Consider the following 17,989-nt stretch of genomic DNA (forward strand, 5'->3'; position numbering starts at 1 on the left):
TAATGCTGTAAAGTTACCCATGTATATATCCTGTAAATAAAAGGCTATTAAATAAAAAAAATAAAATAAAAATAATTAAAAAAAAAAAAGATAATAATATGTATAGATCTCCTAGTACTACCGGTTAGGAACGGTGTTAAACGCTCTACAAGGTATAATGATAGCAAACATATGGCGCTTACTATGGCACTGGTCTAAGTACTTTCCAATTATTCTCATTTCTTCCTCACAACAAAGCCCGGCAGATAGGTGCTATCATCGTCCTCATTTTACCGATGATGAAATTGAGGGGAACTGAGGTGAAGGTGTTGAGCTATGAGAATTGAAGCTTGAGAAATCCCCTAACAACAATGGGGCCCCTTTTGGCCTGTCACAGGCTTTCTGAAAGAATTTGCAAACCCGTAGTTTGCAAAATCAGGTTAGGATAATTTTGCAAAGATTTTATCAAAGATGGGTTTATACTGAGAAGAAGCAACTCAGTGGACTTTGCAGATTAGGAATTGGCAGCAATAGATTGATGGGTCCCTGGTTATTATATGCACAAGCTGGGGAGCAGTTCCAGGGACTAATGTTCAACTCAGTAGAGGATGTTGACTATACCCCAGGGCGAGATTTCCAATTGAATGAGATTATTTATCTGTGCCCCTCACAGAGGAGAGAGGATTTGAGATCTTGGATCACCCTTCCCCCCAGAGATGCCTTTCTTACCCTTCGCTCCCCAAACAGTAAAAGGGACACAGTTTACATGGAAAGGGATTTCCCCCCAAGATCATAGCTAGTGAGTGTGGTGAAATTTGGGGGGAGGTCTTCCTGACTCCAGGCACAGAGCTTTTATTCATTAAATCACCTAATTTCTACCACTGGTAGAACAGGAGGCCAATAATGCAGCAAAAACAAAGAATAACAACAGATGGATAACATGAAAACACAATGTCTAAAGACATTTTTTGGAAGAATTAGGGATGTACAACTGGCTCACCAGATGAGAAGATGAAAGAGTAAGGTGTTTTTAATCTTTTCTGTGTCATTGAATCCTCTGTCAGTATGAAGCCTATGGACCCTCATTTTGGAATAATGTTTTTAAATGCATAAAATAAATACTTAGAAAAGCATTAATAAATATACTAATATAATAATATTAATTAATTATTATGATTAATTATATATAATCATAATCAAATAATTATAATAATAAATGAATAAATAAATACATTGAAATAAAGATGCAATTCCTGCCCTCCTCCCCCCAATCAAAGTTTATGAATGCCCTGAAATTAATGCATGACTTCTTTAGAAGTTCTTGGATACAGATTTAGAGCCCTAGTGATAGAATACCTATGATGGGGGTGAACACTGAAACTGTGTCTCCTTTAATCTGTAAAATAATCACTCTGAAATTGTGTCCCCTTTGATTCGGGCTCTCCCAGACTCCAGAGTCTAGGAGAAGACTTTTTTCCAGACTAGGCCTTTACAGCTGGATCCCCATTCAGGAAGCCTTCAAAGTGATTTTCATTCACTTGGGAGATCTGGGTCTGATAATTGAGTGGCTTGAAACTCCAAGATAAGTATCTAGGCCTGGGGGCATTGGCTTTCTTTTCAACTGGGAGTTTTAGCCTCAGACTTCTATAAAGGACAATTCTAAACTCCATATCTTTGCAGAAATCTGAAATAGGAATTATGCTTCTACCAAGGGACTTCTGTCTCCTCTTGGCACAGCTGCATACCAAAACTCTTGCTCGCTGTGAAGACATTCTCTTTTCAGTGCTAACCTCTATTTCCCTAACAGGACTTTGCCACTCAGAAATCTGCCTTCCTAGCAAAGCTGACTTCTCAGTGCCAATAAACTTCCCTTTTTGCCATTCAAACTTTTTGGGTTTGTGAATTCTTTTAATGTTGGACCTGTGCCTCTGACCAAAGAAGGGATTTGTACAACTCTCTGCACTGCCACTAGACAGCATCAAATGCACCCTTCATTGATCTTTTGGGGTGGCCTGGATCTTCAGGAAATTCCAGAGTCTGAGAAAAAGCCTTCAAAATAATTTTTTTCAGTTGGAAATCTTGGTCAAAACATTCCATTGGGGTAGGAACCCTTGGAAATTCCAATTCTGAAAATCTTGATCTGATAATCAAACTGCCCCGAGCCCCCCAGCCAAGATTTGCTCATAAATTAGGTTTTTTTTACCCACTTTTTGCAAATCTTTTCATTAAGAATTTGCCCTCTGAAGCAATAAACTGGGAAAACATTTTTACAGTTAAAGGTTCTGATAAAGGTCTCATTTCCAAAATATATAGAGAATTGACTCTATAAGAAATCAAGCCATTCTCCAATTAATAAATGGTTAAAGAAAGAAAGACAATTTCAGACAAAGAAATTGAAACTATTTCAGCATAAAAAGATGCTCCAAGTCATTATTAATCAGAGAAAGCAAATTAAACAACCTTGAATACTTAAAATTGTCAGATTGGCTAAAATGACAGGGAAAGATAAGATGGAATGTTGAGGATGGGGAAAATTGGGACACTGAACATTGGGGTGGAATTGTGAATACATCCAGCCATTCTGAGAGCAAGAAATTATGTTCAAAAGTTATCAAACTGTGTCCCTTTTGATCCAAAGGTTATAAAGGGTTATATCCCAAAGAGATTTTAAAGAAAGGAAAGGGGCCTGTATGTAAGAATGTTTGTGGAGCCCCTTTTAGGCAGAACGGAAATGAGTGGATGCCCACAATTGAGAATGGCTGAATAAATTGGATATATGAAAATTATGGACCATTATTGGTCTGAAGAAAACCATAAGATGATTTGAAAAGCCTAGAGAGACTTACAAGAACTGATGCTGAGTGAAATGAGCAGGACCAGGAGATCATTATATATTCAACAACAATACTATATGATGATCAATTTAATGGACGTTTCTTCAACAATGAGATAACCAAATCTTCCAATAAGCAAAATAAAGAAAGCTACCAGAAAAAGAACTTGGGAGATGACTAAAACCATTACATTGAATTAACCCTAATTTTTGCCCACCCATTTTTGATTTTTCACAAGCTAATTATGCAATATTTCAGAGTTTGATTCTTTTTTAAGCAAAATAAAGTTTAGTCATGTATACTTACTGTGATCTAATTTATATTTTAAATATTTTTAAATCTACGGTCATCCTGCCATCTGGGGAGGGCGGGGGTAAGAGGGAAAAAATTGAAAAGAGGTTTGGCAATTGTTAATGCTGTAAAGTTACCCATGCATACAACCTGTAAATAAAAGGCTATTAAAAAAAAAAACATTATATGTATGTGTATATATATATATATAAAACATCTATGAATATCATATTATAAATTATATTATATAAAATATATTATGTATATAATAAATATAAAATTATATAGTATGTTAGATATAATCATGTCATACATATTACAAATTATATCTAATATAATAAATCAATATATCTGTATTGCAAAAAAAAAGGCTATTAAATTAAAAAAAAAAAAAAAAGGAACTGCATCACCTACCCCGATAAAATCTAAGATCCATCCTTTTCTTAATAGAAGTTAATTGGGAAAATCCCTGACCAAATTGGAGAATTATGAAGAAAAAACAACAACCAAACCTCAACCAAAAATCAAACTGATAACAAAATGTCAAGTTCTTTAAAATATGAGAGAAGGCTATTTTTTTTTTTTTTTTTGCCTCTAAATAAATTTCATGACTGAGCCATTAAGCCAATGGGATTATAAAATTAAAGCAATCAATGGAAACAAGGAATTAATCATAGGTTTAGAGGGTCAGAATGAAAAGTATTTTAATCCTGTAAGAAATATAATATCTTACCAAGAACTCATTGACTCACCGATGAAGGCAGGAAAAATTTATTTTACATTCTTGCAAGAATAGGAGCTGAGGTGAGTAGATATATTTTTGAAACTCCAGAGGCAGCATTTTATTTCCTATCCTGGAAGCACAAATCCCTTCCCTATTCCCCATTAATTGGATGTTACAGAAGTTACATGACATGAATCTCCACTCCACATTACATAGTCAGCCCCTGTCCCATAGGAGCTTCCATTCTAGAAGGGGGAAGATAACATGGGGAAGGATAAACTCTACCTTTGATTTTGTCTTTATTTCCTTGTGAATTTCAGTTTTCTAATTTAAGTTTCATTTCTCCAATTTAATTTTCATAACTGTGGAAACCAAAAAGGCTCATCCATTTCTCACAATCCTACTCTGAATTGTAATGTTCAGGGTGTTGGGTGGGGAAAAAGAAAGAATTTCTTTCCTGTCCACCCATCCATCTACAGGAGTTTCTAGATTTAAGATTTTAAATTCAAATCACGGGAATTTTCCCAAATCTCCGATTCTCTCCCTTCAGGTTTCCTTGGTTTAGAATGAATATAAATAGCAATTGTTTCTGGAACTGAATTTTCTCCCAGTAGGAAGTGTTCCGGTAATTGGTCCTTCTTTTGTCTCAATTCTTACCTGCCCTTTACTCATTGAATGGGTGTGGCCTCAGACAAACTGAGAACTAGGAAAAAACTAAATTTAGAGGTCTAATGGCCCAGGTTTTCCACTACATCCCAGACTTCAAAGACTTGGATGACTTTGTCCAGTTCGGCCTCACTTAAATACAATTCCTTTGTGATGTCATTGGTCCTCTTCAAGAATGAAGGCTGAAACACAATAGTCACTCAATCAGCAATGGCTTTGTATATGGGGCAAGCAATGTAGTTTCTCAGAAAGTGTCTGCTAAAAGTAAGAGAAGCCTTAGGCCTCAGTTTTGCTTTTTTTATGTGACCTTGAAGAAATAAAACTTTTTATGTAGTTACCTCATCTCTAGTCAACTCATTATCACCCCACCCACCATATAAGGGAAAAGTAACTGCAAGAGCCAATCTAGAGTAAAAACTTTGCATAAGGAGATTTTGAGGAGAAGTTGGGTTGGTTATTTAATTGAGCTCTCCTGTGAATTCAGCCTCCTCCTTCTGAACTTCCCAGAAGTAAGGACTGCTTGCTTCTTGAGAGATTCTAATAAAAACTTTTTACCTTCCCTTTGAGAGATCTCTGAGTAGTCAATTTGAATTAGGGTCTCTGTACCCCACACAACTTTTTGTAGTAGAAATATTTGACTATAAGAGATGCTTGCTTTACACTCAGCCAGAAGGGAGAATTCAAGGCTTTGTATTGTGAACACCAGCCTTCTATAAAGAAGTTCAAAGATTGTTGCCTGGCCCAAAGATCTTCTTGTTGAGACTTTAAAGGGCAGGCCTCAAAGTCAAAACTCCAAGGGGCCTGAACTGGTGACATTTCTTTCTAGTCCTAAACTAAGCTAATCCAGGTAAGGATTTCTGTTTAGCCAGAAGCTAGAGGCTGTAGGATTATATTCAACGAGCAATGTGCCCAGCAGAAAATAGCTTTTGACCTCAGCAAGAAGCAAGTTAGGGACATCCCAGGAAGCCTTCGGGAAACCCTGAAGTTTTGGAGTTCAGTTGCCTAATTTACATGTATTCCTCATATTCCTTATGTTTGATTTCTCTATTTACTGACTTTCCAATAAGGAAAGATACGCCCTATGTTTTTTGGGGAAATGCTCTGAAGTAAATTTCTTACTATGCTCCAATAAAATCCCTTTGCTCTAAGCTGTTTCACCAAGTTTTCTATTGAAAAGTAAATATTGTCAGTTGGCAATCATGAATAAAATCATGTTTTAGGATTGTAGACCCAAAGAGTACCTTGAACCTGGAGTAGTCAGACTAGGAGTTGGTGTTGGGGCTTAGCCCAAAAGGACCATATAGGTTGAGTAGATATTTGAGAGCAGAAACATGAAATCTCACTTTTTGTTATATGAGCTTTTTAGTGATTCTTCATTTTATTTCATAGATAGGTATAAATGACTTCCATTGCTACATATCTCCATTTATTTTTTTTAATAATAGTTTTTTATTTTCAAAATGCATGCAAAGATAGTTTTCAACATCCAGTCTTGTAAAACCTTGTGTTCCAAATTTTTCTTCCTCCTTCCTCCCCATTCTACTCCCCTAGACAGCAAATAACTCAATATAGGTTAAACATTTCAATTCTTCTAAACATATTTCCACATCATACTGCACAAGAAAAATCAGATCAAAAAAGAAAAACAAATGAGAAAGAAAACAAAAAGAAAGCAAACAACAATAACAAAAGGTGAAAATACTATGTTGTGATACACATTCAGTCCCCATAGTTCTCTCTCTGGGCGCAGATGGCTTTCTCCCTCACAAGATCATTGGAATTGACCTGAATCATCTCACTGATGAAAAGAGCCATGTCTTCCAGGATTGATCACATAATCTTGCAGTTGCAGTGTACAATGGTTTCTTGGTTCTGCTCATTTCACTTAGCATCAGTTCATGCAAGTCTCTCCAGACTTCTCTAAAATCAGATATCATAACTGATTTAGCCACTCTCCAATTAATGGGCATCCACTCAGTTTCCAGTTCCACTACAAAAAGAGTTGCTAAAATTTTTTTTTCACATGTGGGTCCTTTTCCCTTTCTAAAGATCTCTTTGGGAATAAAGACCCAGGAGAGACACTACTAGATCAAAGGGTATGCACAGTTTGATATTGCTCTCCAGAATAATTGGATCAGTTCACAATTCTACCAATAATGTATTAGTGTCCCAGTTTTCCCACATTTATCATTATCTTTTCCAGTCATTTTAGCCAATCTAAGAGGTATGTAGTGGTATCTCAGAGTTTTCTTAATTTGCATTTCTCTGATCAATCATGATTTAGAACACCTTTTCATATGATTTGGAAATGGTTTTAATTTCTTCACCTGAAAATTGTCTGTTCATATCCTTTGATCATTTATCAAATTAATCAATTATCTCCATTTGTTTTCTAAGGGATCAGAGAGTCTACCCCATTTGATGAGGCCTGTGCTTCTCAGACTTTTCTTGATTTTACACCACAGAAAACATATAAATGGTAAACGGGAAAACTTCTGAAAGAATACTAGAGCCATATGATGACAAATTGATCTTTATATTTCTTTTGAACACCCTTAACCCAATCACAGTTATTAGATCTTACAAATATAAAAAACATTCAGTAAATACTTGTCTAATGAATCAATTGAAAACGTTCCCCAACATTAACATCATAAGGCCAAACTACTCCCTAGTATTTAATCTTCGTACCTTTTTGGGGAGCTGGGCAGCTACCAGGCAAAATGGACAGAGCTCCTGGCCTGGGGTCAGGAAGACTCCAGTTCAAAGAGTTCAAAGAGGTCTTTAGATATTTAATAGCTGTGTGATCCTGGGCAAGTCACTTAACCCCTTTTGCTCCAGTTTTCTCCTCTGTAAAATGAGATGAAGAAAGAAATGGCAAAACTACTCTTATATCTTTTTCAAGAAAAGCCCAAATAGGATCAGAAAGAGCTGGGCAGGACTGAACAACAAAAGCACTTTTTTTGCATGCCTTTTGATAATGAGAAATATTATAATATCAAAAAAAATTTTTGTTTACCTCTCCCCTGAAGTATCCTGTAGGCTGAAAAGATTCTCTCATTTCTCAATATTTTTGTAGAACAATTTATAACGATCTCTATCTTGACCCTATTACACTTTACTTGGCATCACACTTATTTTTGCACATGTTATATTTTATGGATTTCCATCTCTATTTGACTGTTCAAATTCAAAATTTTGGACTTCTGTTTCTTATTTTTAAAATGACTGGCTAAAAAGTAATGATCAGAATTCTATGATTTTTATTTTATAGAAGGAGGCATATATAAAGCTCTAGAGTTTTCTGAATCTTTTGTGTTAACTTGAGAGGGCAAATAATAGAAACTATTTCAGAAGAACTGCGTTCACATCACATCTTTACTCCTTACCTGTACAATCTTGGGCAAGCCAGAAAACTTTTTTGGGCTTCAGACTTTTCATCTGTAAGAGAGGGATTTAGACTAGGTGATCTTGAATGTTCATTTCAATCTTTAATCCTATGGATACTTGGATTAACTCCTATGGATAATGTTAAGTGAAAGAAAAAGTGGGAAAACTAACAAGGAGAGGAGTCACAAGGGCCATTCATTTAGTTTTATAGATGTTTTTTGTTTTTAAATCACATTAAATTCTGAATATCTCCTCTTTGCCCCAATCCATCTGATCTGCCTTTGAAACAGAGGTTAAAATCAAATAAAATATTAAAAGAATAACCAGTTCACCATAGGGTCTCTGTACCCTATGTGATTAGTATCACACAGTAATTACTATCTGACAGGAAATGCAGCATTGCATAGTTACAAAACTCCCTGGCTCATCAAAAGGCCTTGTTTCTCAACTCTGAACTTAATAACTTAAAAAAAAAATTATAACCTTAAAAAAAAGCATTTTGGAATATCCTACATTTTACTAGAAAGACATTCCAAAAGTCTTAGTGTAGTTTAAGCTATGAAGCTTCAAACCGGTGCAAAGATTTTAGGAACATTATATACATATATATATATATACATACACACACACACATAGGTATGTAACTGTATATTGATATATAGTGTATATATGTTGGGCATATTATATATGTTGATGTCAATATATCTACATATTAATATGTACAAACACACAAATATATGTATCATATATATCAATATCTGTTGATATATATATGTAGATGTTGAAATATAGTACATATTGCATGTTGCTATATAGAATATATACATACACATATCAGCATATTCAGTTATATATATATACAAGTGTGTATATTATGTATATATAAATACTATATATTTACATATGTATGTTGTATATATATCAATCTATATAGATATGGTTATTGTTGTTCAGTCATTTTCAGTTGTTTTGACTTTTCTGATCCCATTTGGGGTTTTCTATCTATATAGATATATCCACATACCATAATGTTTATATTGATATATAGTACATATAGCCTATGTACTGATATACAATGTATAATGGACATCTATATATACACATATAGATGTATATTGTTTGATATATATCTTCATACTATTTATTGTGTTGCTATTGATATATTATGTATATATATCTATACAGATAAATATATTATGTACATATCAATATTTAGATTTATATTTATACTATATAAGTGTATAATGATAGCATATATATAATGATATATTAATACAATTATTACTCTTCCAAATATACCCCTGTATAAAAATGTGTATACAACCACATGCACATCGATACACACATTCTTCTTTTTTTTTATTATTATAGCTTTTTATTGACAGAACATATGCATGGGTAATTTTTCAACACTGACCCTCGCACTCATTTCTGTTCCAACTTTTCACTACCTTCCCTAGATGGCAGGCAATCTCATACATGTTAAACATGTTAAAGTATATCTTAAATACAATATATGTGTACATATTTACACAGCGTTCTCCTTTGTTGCACAAGAAAAATCGGATTTAGAAAGGTAAAAATTGTAATGCCGAAGAAACTGAGCAAGACAGAGATTAGAGACCAATTCAATAGTTTATTAAATGGAGAGAAATACTGGGACCAACAAACGGATCCATGTCCATCCGGGCAGCAAGCTTTTTATGGAATAACAAGAACAATGACATTACTGATATTCTGACATCTAAAATGGATAAATTGCCAAACATTAAGGAATGTCTATAAAACCTTTATCTCAAACATTAAGAGGGAACGGTTATAACCTAAGGCGGAATAAAGAAACAGGACAATTAGAGAAACTGAGTCACAACATTAAGAGGGAACGGTTTAACCGGAATAAAGAAATAGGACAATTGGAGAAACTGAGTCACAACATTAAGAGGGAACGGTTATAACCTAAGGCGGAATAAAGAAATAGGACAATTGGAGAAACTGAGTCACAACATTAAAAGGGAACTTTGGCATAACAAAAATAACCTGAGAAGAAAAACAAAAATGCAAGCAAACAACAACAGAAAGAGGATACACACATTCTCCTATACAAACTACACCTTACTTTCAAAATTGTACCTTGTATAGGAGCTCCCTACTGAACTTGTTCTCTTTGGTGAATTTAAAATAATGTTAGTTTTTTTATTTTTTTGTGTGAGTAGCCGGTAGAGGACATTATTATTGCTAACTTTCTTTCCGAAACACATTAAAAGCCCCGAGAAACCAGAGCTGCAACCAGAGTTATGTAAGCATGAGCAAATAAAAGGATTGCACACAGTGGTCGGTGGTGGATTTGCTTTTTTTTAAACTATGAAAGCTTTATTAATAATAACGCAGAGCACGGCGATTTCCTTGGACTGCCGGATAATAAACAGGGTCCGTTCACAAAGCGGGTGGGGGGGAAAAGGGCCGCCGAGGAGCAAAGGCAGCCCAAGCCAAAGGGGCCGGTCACAGGTATCTGGGTTTTGGGTCCGGGGCGTCTTCGCCCCGCGCACCAGTATTGTAGGCCCGCACGCCGCCGCGCCCTCCAGCCGAAGCTGCGCCACAGACAGGTGAGCTAAGAAGTGGCCCGGGGGCGGGGCGGGGCGGGGCGGTGGGAGGAGCTCGTGATTGCCGCCCCCGCCTCCTCTCCTCCGCCTCCCAGGCTCGGGCTCAGGTAAAGCCTCTCCGCGCGTCCTCGGGAATTTCCGCCCCGCACCCCCCTCCCCGCGTGCCCTCTAAGGCTCCCCCCTCCCTCCCTTGGCTCTCGGGAACGGATGCTTGTTTTGGGGAGCGGACGAGGCTGCCTCCTTCTTCCCCAGCCCTGGGCCTCTGCACTAGACCTCCCCACGCCTCCCCTCCTCGCTTCCTTCCTCCTTCTCCCTGCCTCCCTCTTTGCAGTGCAAGCGTGGAGGGACTAGGAAGGAGAGTTCGCGGTCCTGAGCCCCGCAGAAGTGTTGCTGCGTGGCTCAGCTGCGGGCCTCGAACCCCGGGACTGGGCTCTCTGAGCCTCCCCCGGGACGGCCTCCTTTGTCTGGCCTTTTGGTGCTGGCGTTCCTCGGCCCCCGTCCTGCTAACGCTTGTCCTTCTCCCCGCATTTTCCGGCTACGGTTAAGCTCTCCGGCTCTCCTCTCGCTCCTCCTTCCCTGGGAGTTGGGAATCACTGACCCACAGCCCGGACAGCCTTCTTCAAGTGTCCCTTAAAATTAAAAAAAAAAAAGGTGGGTGTGGGGAATAGGAGCTATGATGCGAACTTAGGTGGGGAGGTCCAAGCTGCGGGGGAGGGGGAGAAGGTAGGCTGATCTTTGCTGCCCTCGCACCTGCCTCTCTCTACTAAGTAAAACTCTCTTCTGCTTGTTTTTCCTCAGTTTTCTTCCGATAGCATAATTTCATAGAGAAAAAGGTTAATTACCTCCAACCGCTGCCTTTGTCCCCCTAACTCTCCCCGAAAACATCTACCCTCTTGGGGACTTCTCCCTCTGTGGAGCGGGAATGGAAGTGTCTCTTGCTCTTTGCTTTACTTTCTGTTGGGTAAATAAATGCACGTCTTCCTTTCTCTCCGCGCAGAGAAAAGTTTGTATAAAATTATTATATAAAAATTAAAGCCTCGAGTGAATTTTATTCATTTGGAACGTTTTGGTATTTCTAAAAGTAATGAAATTACTCCTATTTTTGGTTGACATCATGTCTGAAGCTTCTTGCATAATTGGAAGGACTTTCAGTAGCTAAAAGCCTCAGACAGTGCGGGTGAAATTTTAATCCCTTAAACTTGGAAGTGTTCTGGTGAACCCTATTGAGAAATTCTTTAGGATTGCTAAACCCGCTGTAAAACTTGCTTAAGGCAAGACTGCATGAGTTCACTGAAGGATGGGCGGCACTTGTGTGAACAAACTGGCCTTTAAGCATGTATGATTAGACTTTTTTTATAAAATTACTTTACAGTAATTACAAAATTCATGCTCATACAATGCTTTAATGTTTAAAATACTTGTCTCATAGAGAAGTTTGTGAAGTGGATAGTGGGAAGAAGCAAGATTTGTATTTGTAAGTAACTTAACTCTTTAAAGGAAGACATGTTGAGTAAGTATTTTGTGGACCAGTTTTGATTTATCAGTCCTTAACTATTGGAACAACTCAGGTTGGGAATGTGATGAACTCAAAGCTTGGTATTTTAATATTCATTCCAGAGGGGCCTATAAGATACAAAAGGACCATGTCCTCTTCTGAGCTCACTTTGGAGACAGCAGATATTGACAGAATTAATAAGAGGATGAGCAGATATTGACAGAATTAATAAGAGGATGGACGGCTATCTTGAAATGAGCAATAGAACCTGTAGTGTGAGGAAACTTCTATAGGAGTTAGAAACATTTGAAAAGGAATATTTATTGCCTTTTACACTCATAGTATACATATGGGATAACTGAGGGGAGGAGATCACAAAATTGTGATTTGTTATCAGTAAATGTTTGATTTGTATGTCTATTTTATGTACTCGGAGTCTTGTAAAATTTCTTGGACTAGAAGAGGTCTGGAGTGGAAAAAGTTTAAGCCCTGCCCTATACCATAAATTGAGTGTATATTATTATTGTCTTTTAGTTGGATCTTTAACCTGGAAAGGAAAAAAAGGAAATTTATTGGATATGTTGATATCCAGTTTTGGATATATTGATGAGAAGTAACATAGAATTCTAGATGGAAAATCAAATAGAGTTGAATCTTCCTAGAAGCTTTTCAAAATAAAAGGATGTGTGTGTGTGTGGGGGGGGGGGGGATAGGAAAAGAAAACTATACCTTTCTCATATTAACACACCACAAAATCTTAGGTTTCCCTCCACCTCCTTCTTACAGGCTTGAATTAAGTGTCCTGGGAATGAATAGAATTACTCTAAGATTGGCATCTTTGTTTGTATAGAATACTCATCACTTTCTGCTGTTGAAAGCAAAAGTTAGGAAACCTTGAAAATAGGGTCTTTTTCAAGTGTTTATAACTGACTGTAGAAATGAGTGTTTTTTGAAATTCAGATGTAAGCTGTGTTTTACTTTTTAAAATTTAACTCAAAATATCCAATTTATTAAAAAACAAAACAAAATAATAACTGTGATAACTGCTTTTTTTCTTTCAGATTCCAGATTTGGGTACTGGCCTCTGGCCTTTGGGTTGCCAATGAAGTATATACTGGTCACTGGTGGGGTCATCTCTGGCATTGGAAAAGGGATCATTGCAAGCAGCATCGGTACTATCCTAAAATCATGTGGTCTCCGAGTGACAGCCATCAAAATTGATCCCTACATTAACATTGACGCTGGAACCTTTTCGCCCTATGAGCATGGTATAGTAGAGAATATACTTTTGTGGCTATTTAATTCATCATGATTCACCTTTCTTAGGGATGTTGGTATATATTTCAGGAAAAAATTAAAAATTCAAATGGGAGTGAGCTATATTAGGACAGCCTAATACCTCTTCTTTGAGGTTTGTTGTTGTTCAGTTATGTCTTACTCTTCCTGAACTCTTTTTGGGTTTTTTTTGGCAAAGATGCTGGAATGGTTTGCCATTTCCTTTTCTAGCTCATTTTACAGATCAGGAAACTGAACAAATGGGTTTTAGTGACTTGCCCAGGGTCATACAGCTAGGGACTATCTGAGGCTGAATTTGAATTCAGAGACATGAGTCTGATTTCAGGCCTGGTACTCTATGCACTATGGTACCATTGCTCCATTCTTTTGGATTAGACTTGTTTGATTTCCTGGCTTCTGGAAATTTCTTACATTTCTGCTGTGGCTGCAGCTTGTTATTTATTTATTTATTTATTTATTTATTTATTTATTTTTTATTTAATAGCCTTTTATTTACAGGTTATATGCTTGGGTAACTTTACAGCATTAACAATTGCCAAACCTCCTGTTCCAATGTTTCACCTCTTACCCCCCACCTCCTCCCCCAGATGGCAGGATGACCAGTAGATGTTAAATATATTAAAATATAAATTAGAAACACAATAAGTATACCGTTATTTTGCTGTACAAAAAGAATCAGACTCTGAAATATTGTACAATTACCCTGTGAAGGAGATCAAAAATGCAGGTGGGCATAAATATAGGGATTGGGAATTCAATGTAATGGTTTTTAGTCATCACCCAGAGTTCTTTCTCTGGGCGTAGCTGGTTCAGTTCATTACTGCTCCATTGGAAATGATTTGGTTGATCTCCTTGCTGAGGATGGCCAGGTCCATCAGAACTGGTCATCATATAGTATTGTTGTTGAAATATATAATGATCTCCTGGTCCTGCTCATTTCACTCAGCATTAGTTCGTGTAAGTCTCTCCAGGCCTTTCTGAAATCATCCTGTTGGTCATTTCTTACAGAACAGTAATATTCCATAATATTCATATACCACAGTTTATTCAGCCATTCTCCAACTGAGGGGCATCCATTCAGTTTCCAGTTTCTAGCCACTACAAAAGGGCTGCCACAAATATTCGTGCACATACAGGCCACTTTCCCTTCTTTATAATCCCTTTGGGATAAGCCCAGTAGTAACACTGTGCAGCTTGTTATTTAAGAAAACAACTGACCTATAGCCTGAAACTTTTTTTTCCATTAAAAAAATTTTTTTAGTTTCTCAAGTTACATAGAAAACATTTTTTTGGTTATATGTGTACATCGTTTTTTATATATTTTCATATAAATCATATTTGGAGAGAAAAAGCAAAATAAAAGGGAAAAATAACAAGGAAAAAAAATGAAGAAAAAAGAAAATGAACATAGCATGTGTTGATTTACATTCAGTCATCATAGTTCTCTGAATGCAGATGTTTTTTTTTCTATCCAAAGCTTATTAGGATTTCCTTGGATCACTGAACCAATGCGAAGAACCAAGTCTAATCATAGTTGATCATTGCACAGTCTTGCTATTGCTGTGTACAATGTTTTCCTGGTTCTGCTTGTTTCATTTAGTATCAATTCATGTAAATCTTTCCAGGCCTTTCTAAAATCAGCCTGTTCATCATTTTTAATAGAACAACAATATTCCATTACTTTCATATACCATAGTTTATTCAGACATTCCTCAAATGATTGGCATTTACTCATTTTCCAATTTTTTGCCACTAGCCTGAAACTTTTGACTCAGCTCTTTATCCTCTGAAAATGGTCTTTAAATTTTAAGCCCCTTAAAAAAAAATTGGACCTCTGACTTTTTCAGTATGGGACATTCCTTCTATCTCTCCAGTGATCAGCAAATGTCCTGCAAACAGTACAATGTTAAGAGTTTTCTGGCACAATGAGAGGTTGAATCTATGGTCATACAACTATAGTATTAGAAGCAGGATTTGAATTTAGATTATCATGAGTCTACGGTTAATTCTCTATCCACTTGTCCAGTGTCTCAACATATTTCTTTGTGAGTAGAGACTGTTTCATATCTCTGTCACTTAGCACAGTATCTAGTACGTAGAAGATGCTTGTTAATTTGATTTTTTTTTTTAATTGTTGGGAGAGAAAAACCATGGAAGAGATAAAAAAACAGAATAAAAAAAGGGAACATAGCATATGTTGATTTACATTCAATCTCTTTAGTTCTTTTTCTGTCCAAAGTCTATTGGGATTGCTTTGGATCACTGAACTACTGAGAAGAACTAAACCTTTCATAGTTGATCATCACCACACACTCTTGCTGTTACTGTGAACACTATATTCCTGATACTGCTTGTTTCTCTCAACATCAATTCACGTAAATCTTTCCAGGCCTTTCTATAACCAGCTTGTTCATCATTTTTTAAAGAACAGTAATATTCCATTACTTTCATGTACCACAGCTTGTTCAACCATTCCCCAATTGATGGGCATCCACTCCTTTTCCAATTCTTTGCCATCACAAAAAGAGCAGCTACAAACATTTTTTGCACATGTGGGTCCTTTTCCCTCTTTTATGATTTCCTTGGGATACATACCTAGTAATAGCACTGCTGGGTCAGAATGCATAGTTTTATAGCCCTTTGGGCATAGCTCCAGATTGCTTTTCAGAATGGTTGAATCATTTCACAACTCTACCTTGTTGATTTGATTTAAAATTTCCTAAATTGGATCCTAAAGTGGCCTATAAAGAGGCTTTTAAACTGTAAATTAAAGCTCCTGAGTTACTTTTGTATATTTCTGCTTAACTACTTCATTGAATCACTTGTCAAATCTGAGATAATTTCAAACAAATTTTACTAATAGCCTAATTTAGTTATAGTTAAGAGAGATCTAAATTTATTCCAAAGTCAAATAAGTGTTTTCTTTTCTTTTCTTTTTTTTTTTTTTGCATAGGTAACTTAAAATTGCCTGAGTAATTTAGATTGGAAAATCATGATTGAATGGGGTTGGATGGGCTCCAGAGAAGTTGGAGAATGAGGCAGTTTGGGATGGTTGGGAGATAAGTCCTGACATAAGATTTTTGAAGTGTGACAAATTAAGTTGGAAAAGGGAGAGAGACAGACAGAAAGACAGAGAGGCAGAGAGCGCAAAAGTACAAAGTCGATTAACAAAGTTTTTAATATTAATATTGTGATAATCTTAGTTCTGTTACCATAAGACCTTTGGCAAATCAGTTAAATTCTTCGACTCTAGTCCCTTCAATAGTAAATGAGGGGTCTGAAAAAAAGGATTTCTAAAGTCTTTTCAAGATTTCACTTTATAATTCTTTGATTAATATAGATTCTGCCTGTGGGTTCCTTCCCCTCCACATCAGTGTGTGCCAGGACAAAAATGAAACATTTTCTAAGCTCAAGTAGCTTATATTCTAATAGGGGAGATTACTCTCTCTTTTTCTCTCTCAAATATATTTATTTTACACACACATAAGTATTAAAGTTCAGGGGCATAGGGAATCCCCAAAATGTATTGGGATTCTGGACTGGTGTTGTGGGGTATCCCCAAAGAATTTGGAAGCTTAGGTAATTTCTAAGTCAGGAGGCAAAGATTATAATTGTAATGCTAATTAAAGCAGGCTAACTTCTCAAGAGGAAGATAGCTAAGAGCTAGGAACAAATAGTTAAATTTATAGAAAAAAACGTGAAAAATGGAGTTGGGGTATACGGAACAAAGAACAGAGCAGGGTAAATGACATAAGATTGGGGTCAGCATTGTTGGTGGGATGTTTGGTAATGAGAGCTAACAGTGCACCCCCTCTTCCCTTCTCTCAGAAAACTAAGAAGTACTCTTTGAGTCCAGATGAAAGATAGAAGCCCAGACTTTTGTATGACAAACCAGATATCCTTGAAGGATACATTGGTAGAATAAAGATATCAGGTCCAACTCCCTTTCTTTCACACACATTCTCCAAGGCTGTGCTATATCCTTTCCAATAGCTACGTTCCGAAGGTGACTATATTGTTCCCAAGGCCAAGATGCTTGAGTGTATTTGAAAAGTTTTGGGGTCTGTTGGTCTCTTTTGGTCTATTGGGGTTTCTGATACATCATAAGAATTTGCAAAATGGAGCTGAGGCAGTTTTGGAGGGTGGTACACAAGCATGTAGGGGAATCAGAAAAGGGGCATTATGCCATTGATTGTAGAACTAAATCAAGCTGAATTTTGAAGAAAATTATGGAATAGCGGAGTTGAGAAAGGAATGCAGTCCAGTGAGGGGATGGGGGCAAAGTGTAATGGCATAGTATGTCCAGAACAACCAGTGGGCCAGCATTGAGGGAATACATGGTAGGTATTGTTGCTTCATTGTTCATGATCCCATGGATCTTATTGTTTTCTTGGCAAAGAATCAGTTTCTATTTCTTTCTCCAGTGGATTAAGGTAAACATTGGTTGAGTGGCTTGCCCAGGATCACACAGCTAGAAAGTGTTTGAAGTTGAATTTGAACTCGGGTATTCCTGACTCCAGGCCTAGAGGTTTATCCACTGAAACACCTAATTGTAGGTTCACATTTGGTACCAATGTATAAAAAAAAAAGATTTGGCAGTGCATTAGGTATGTGGGATGATGAGGCCAAGATTGTGAACCTGAGTCTTTAGAAAGTTGGTATTCTCAGTAGTGATAGGGGAAGTGGGGAAGAAGAATAGACTGAGTGAAAGTTG

The 17,989-nt window shown here is 36.7% G+C and overlaps 1 protein-coding gene across 3 annotated transcripts in view; it reads left to right on the forward strand.

The window, feature by feature from the left end:
- The first annotated feature begins 10,511 nt into the window (after positions 1 to 10,511).
- CTPS2 (CTP synthase 2) overlaps positions 10,512 to 17,989 on the forward strand; it is a 156,375-nt gene continuing 148,897 nt past the window's right edge. Inside the window, exons 1-2 of one of the 3 annotated variants that reach the window (XM_031958951.1) lie at positions 10,512 to 10,591; positions 13,041 to 13,247. In XM_031958951.1, the coding sequence (XP_031814811.1) occupies positions 13,082 to 13,247 (166 nt within the window). In that variant the 5' untranslated portion in view covers positions 10,512 to 10,591; positions 13,041 to 13,081. Of the gene's footprint in view, positions 10,592 to 10,658; positions 11,136 to 13,040; positions 13,248 to 17,989 lie in introns of those variants that run through there. The other 2 variants (XM_031958952.1, XM_031958953.1) reach the window with 2 other exon arrangements.

The sequence above is a fragment of the Sarcophilus harrisii genome, chromosome 3 (genome assembly GCF_902635505.1).
Source record: "Sarcophilus harrisii chromosome 3, mSarHar1.11, whole genome shotgun sequence".
In the NCBI taxonomy this organism is placed as follows: Eukaryota; Metazoa; Chordata; class Mammalia; order Dasyuromorphia; family Dasyuridae; genus Sarcophilus; species Sarcophilus harrisii.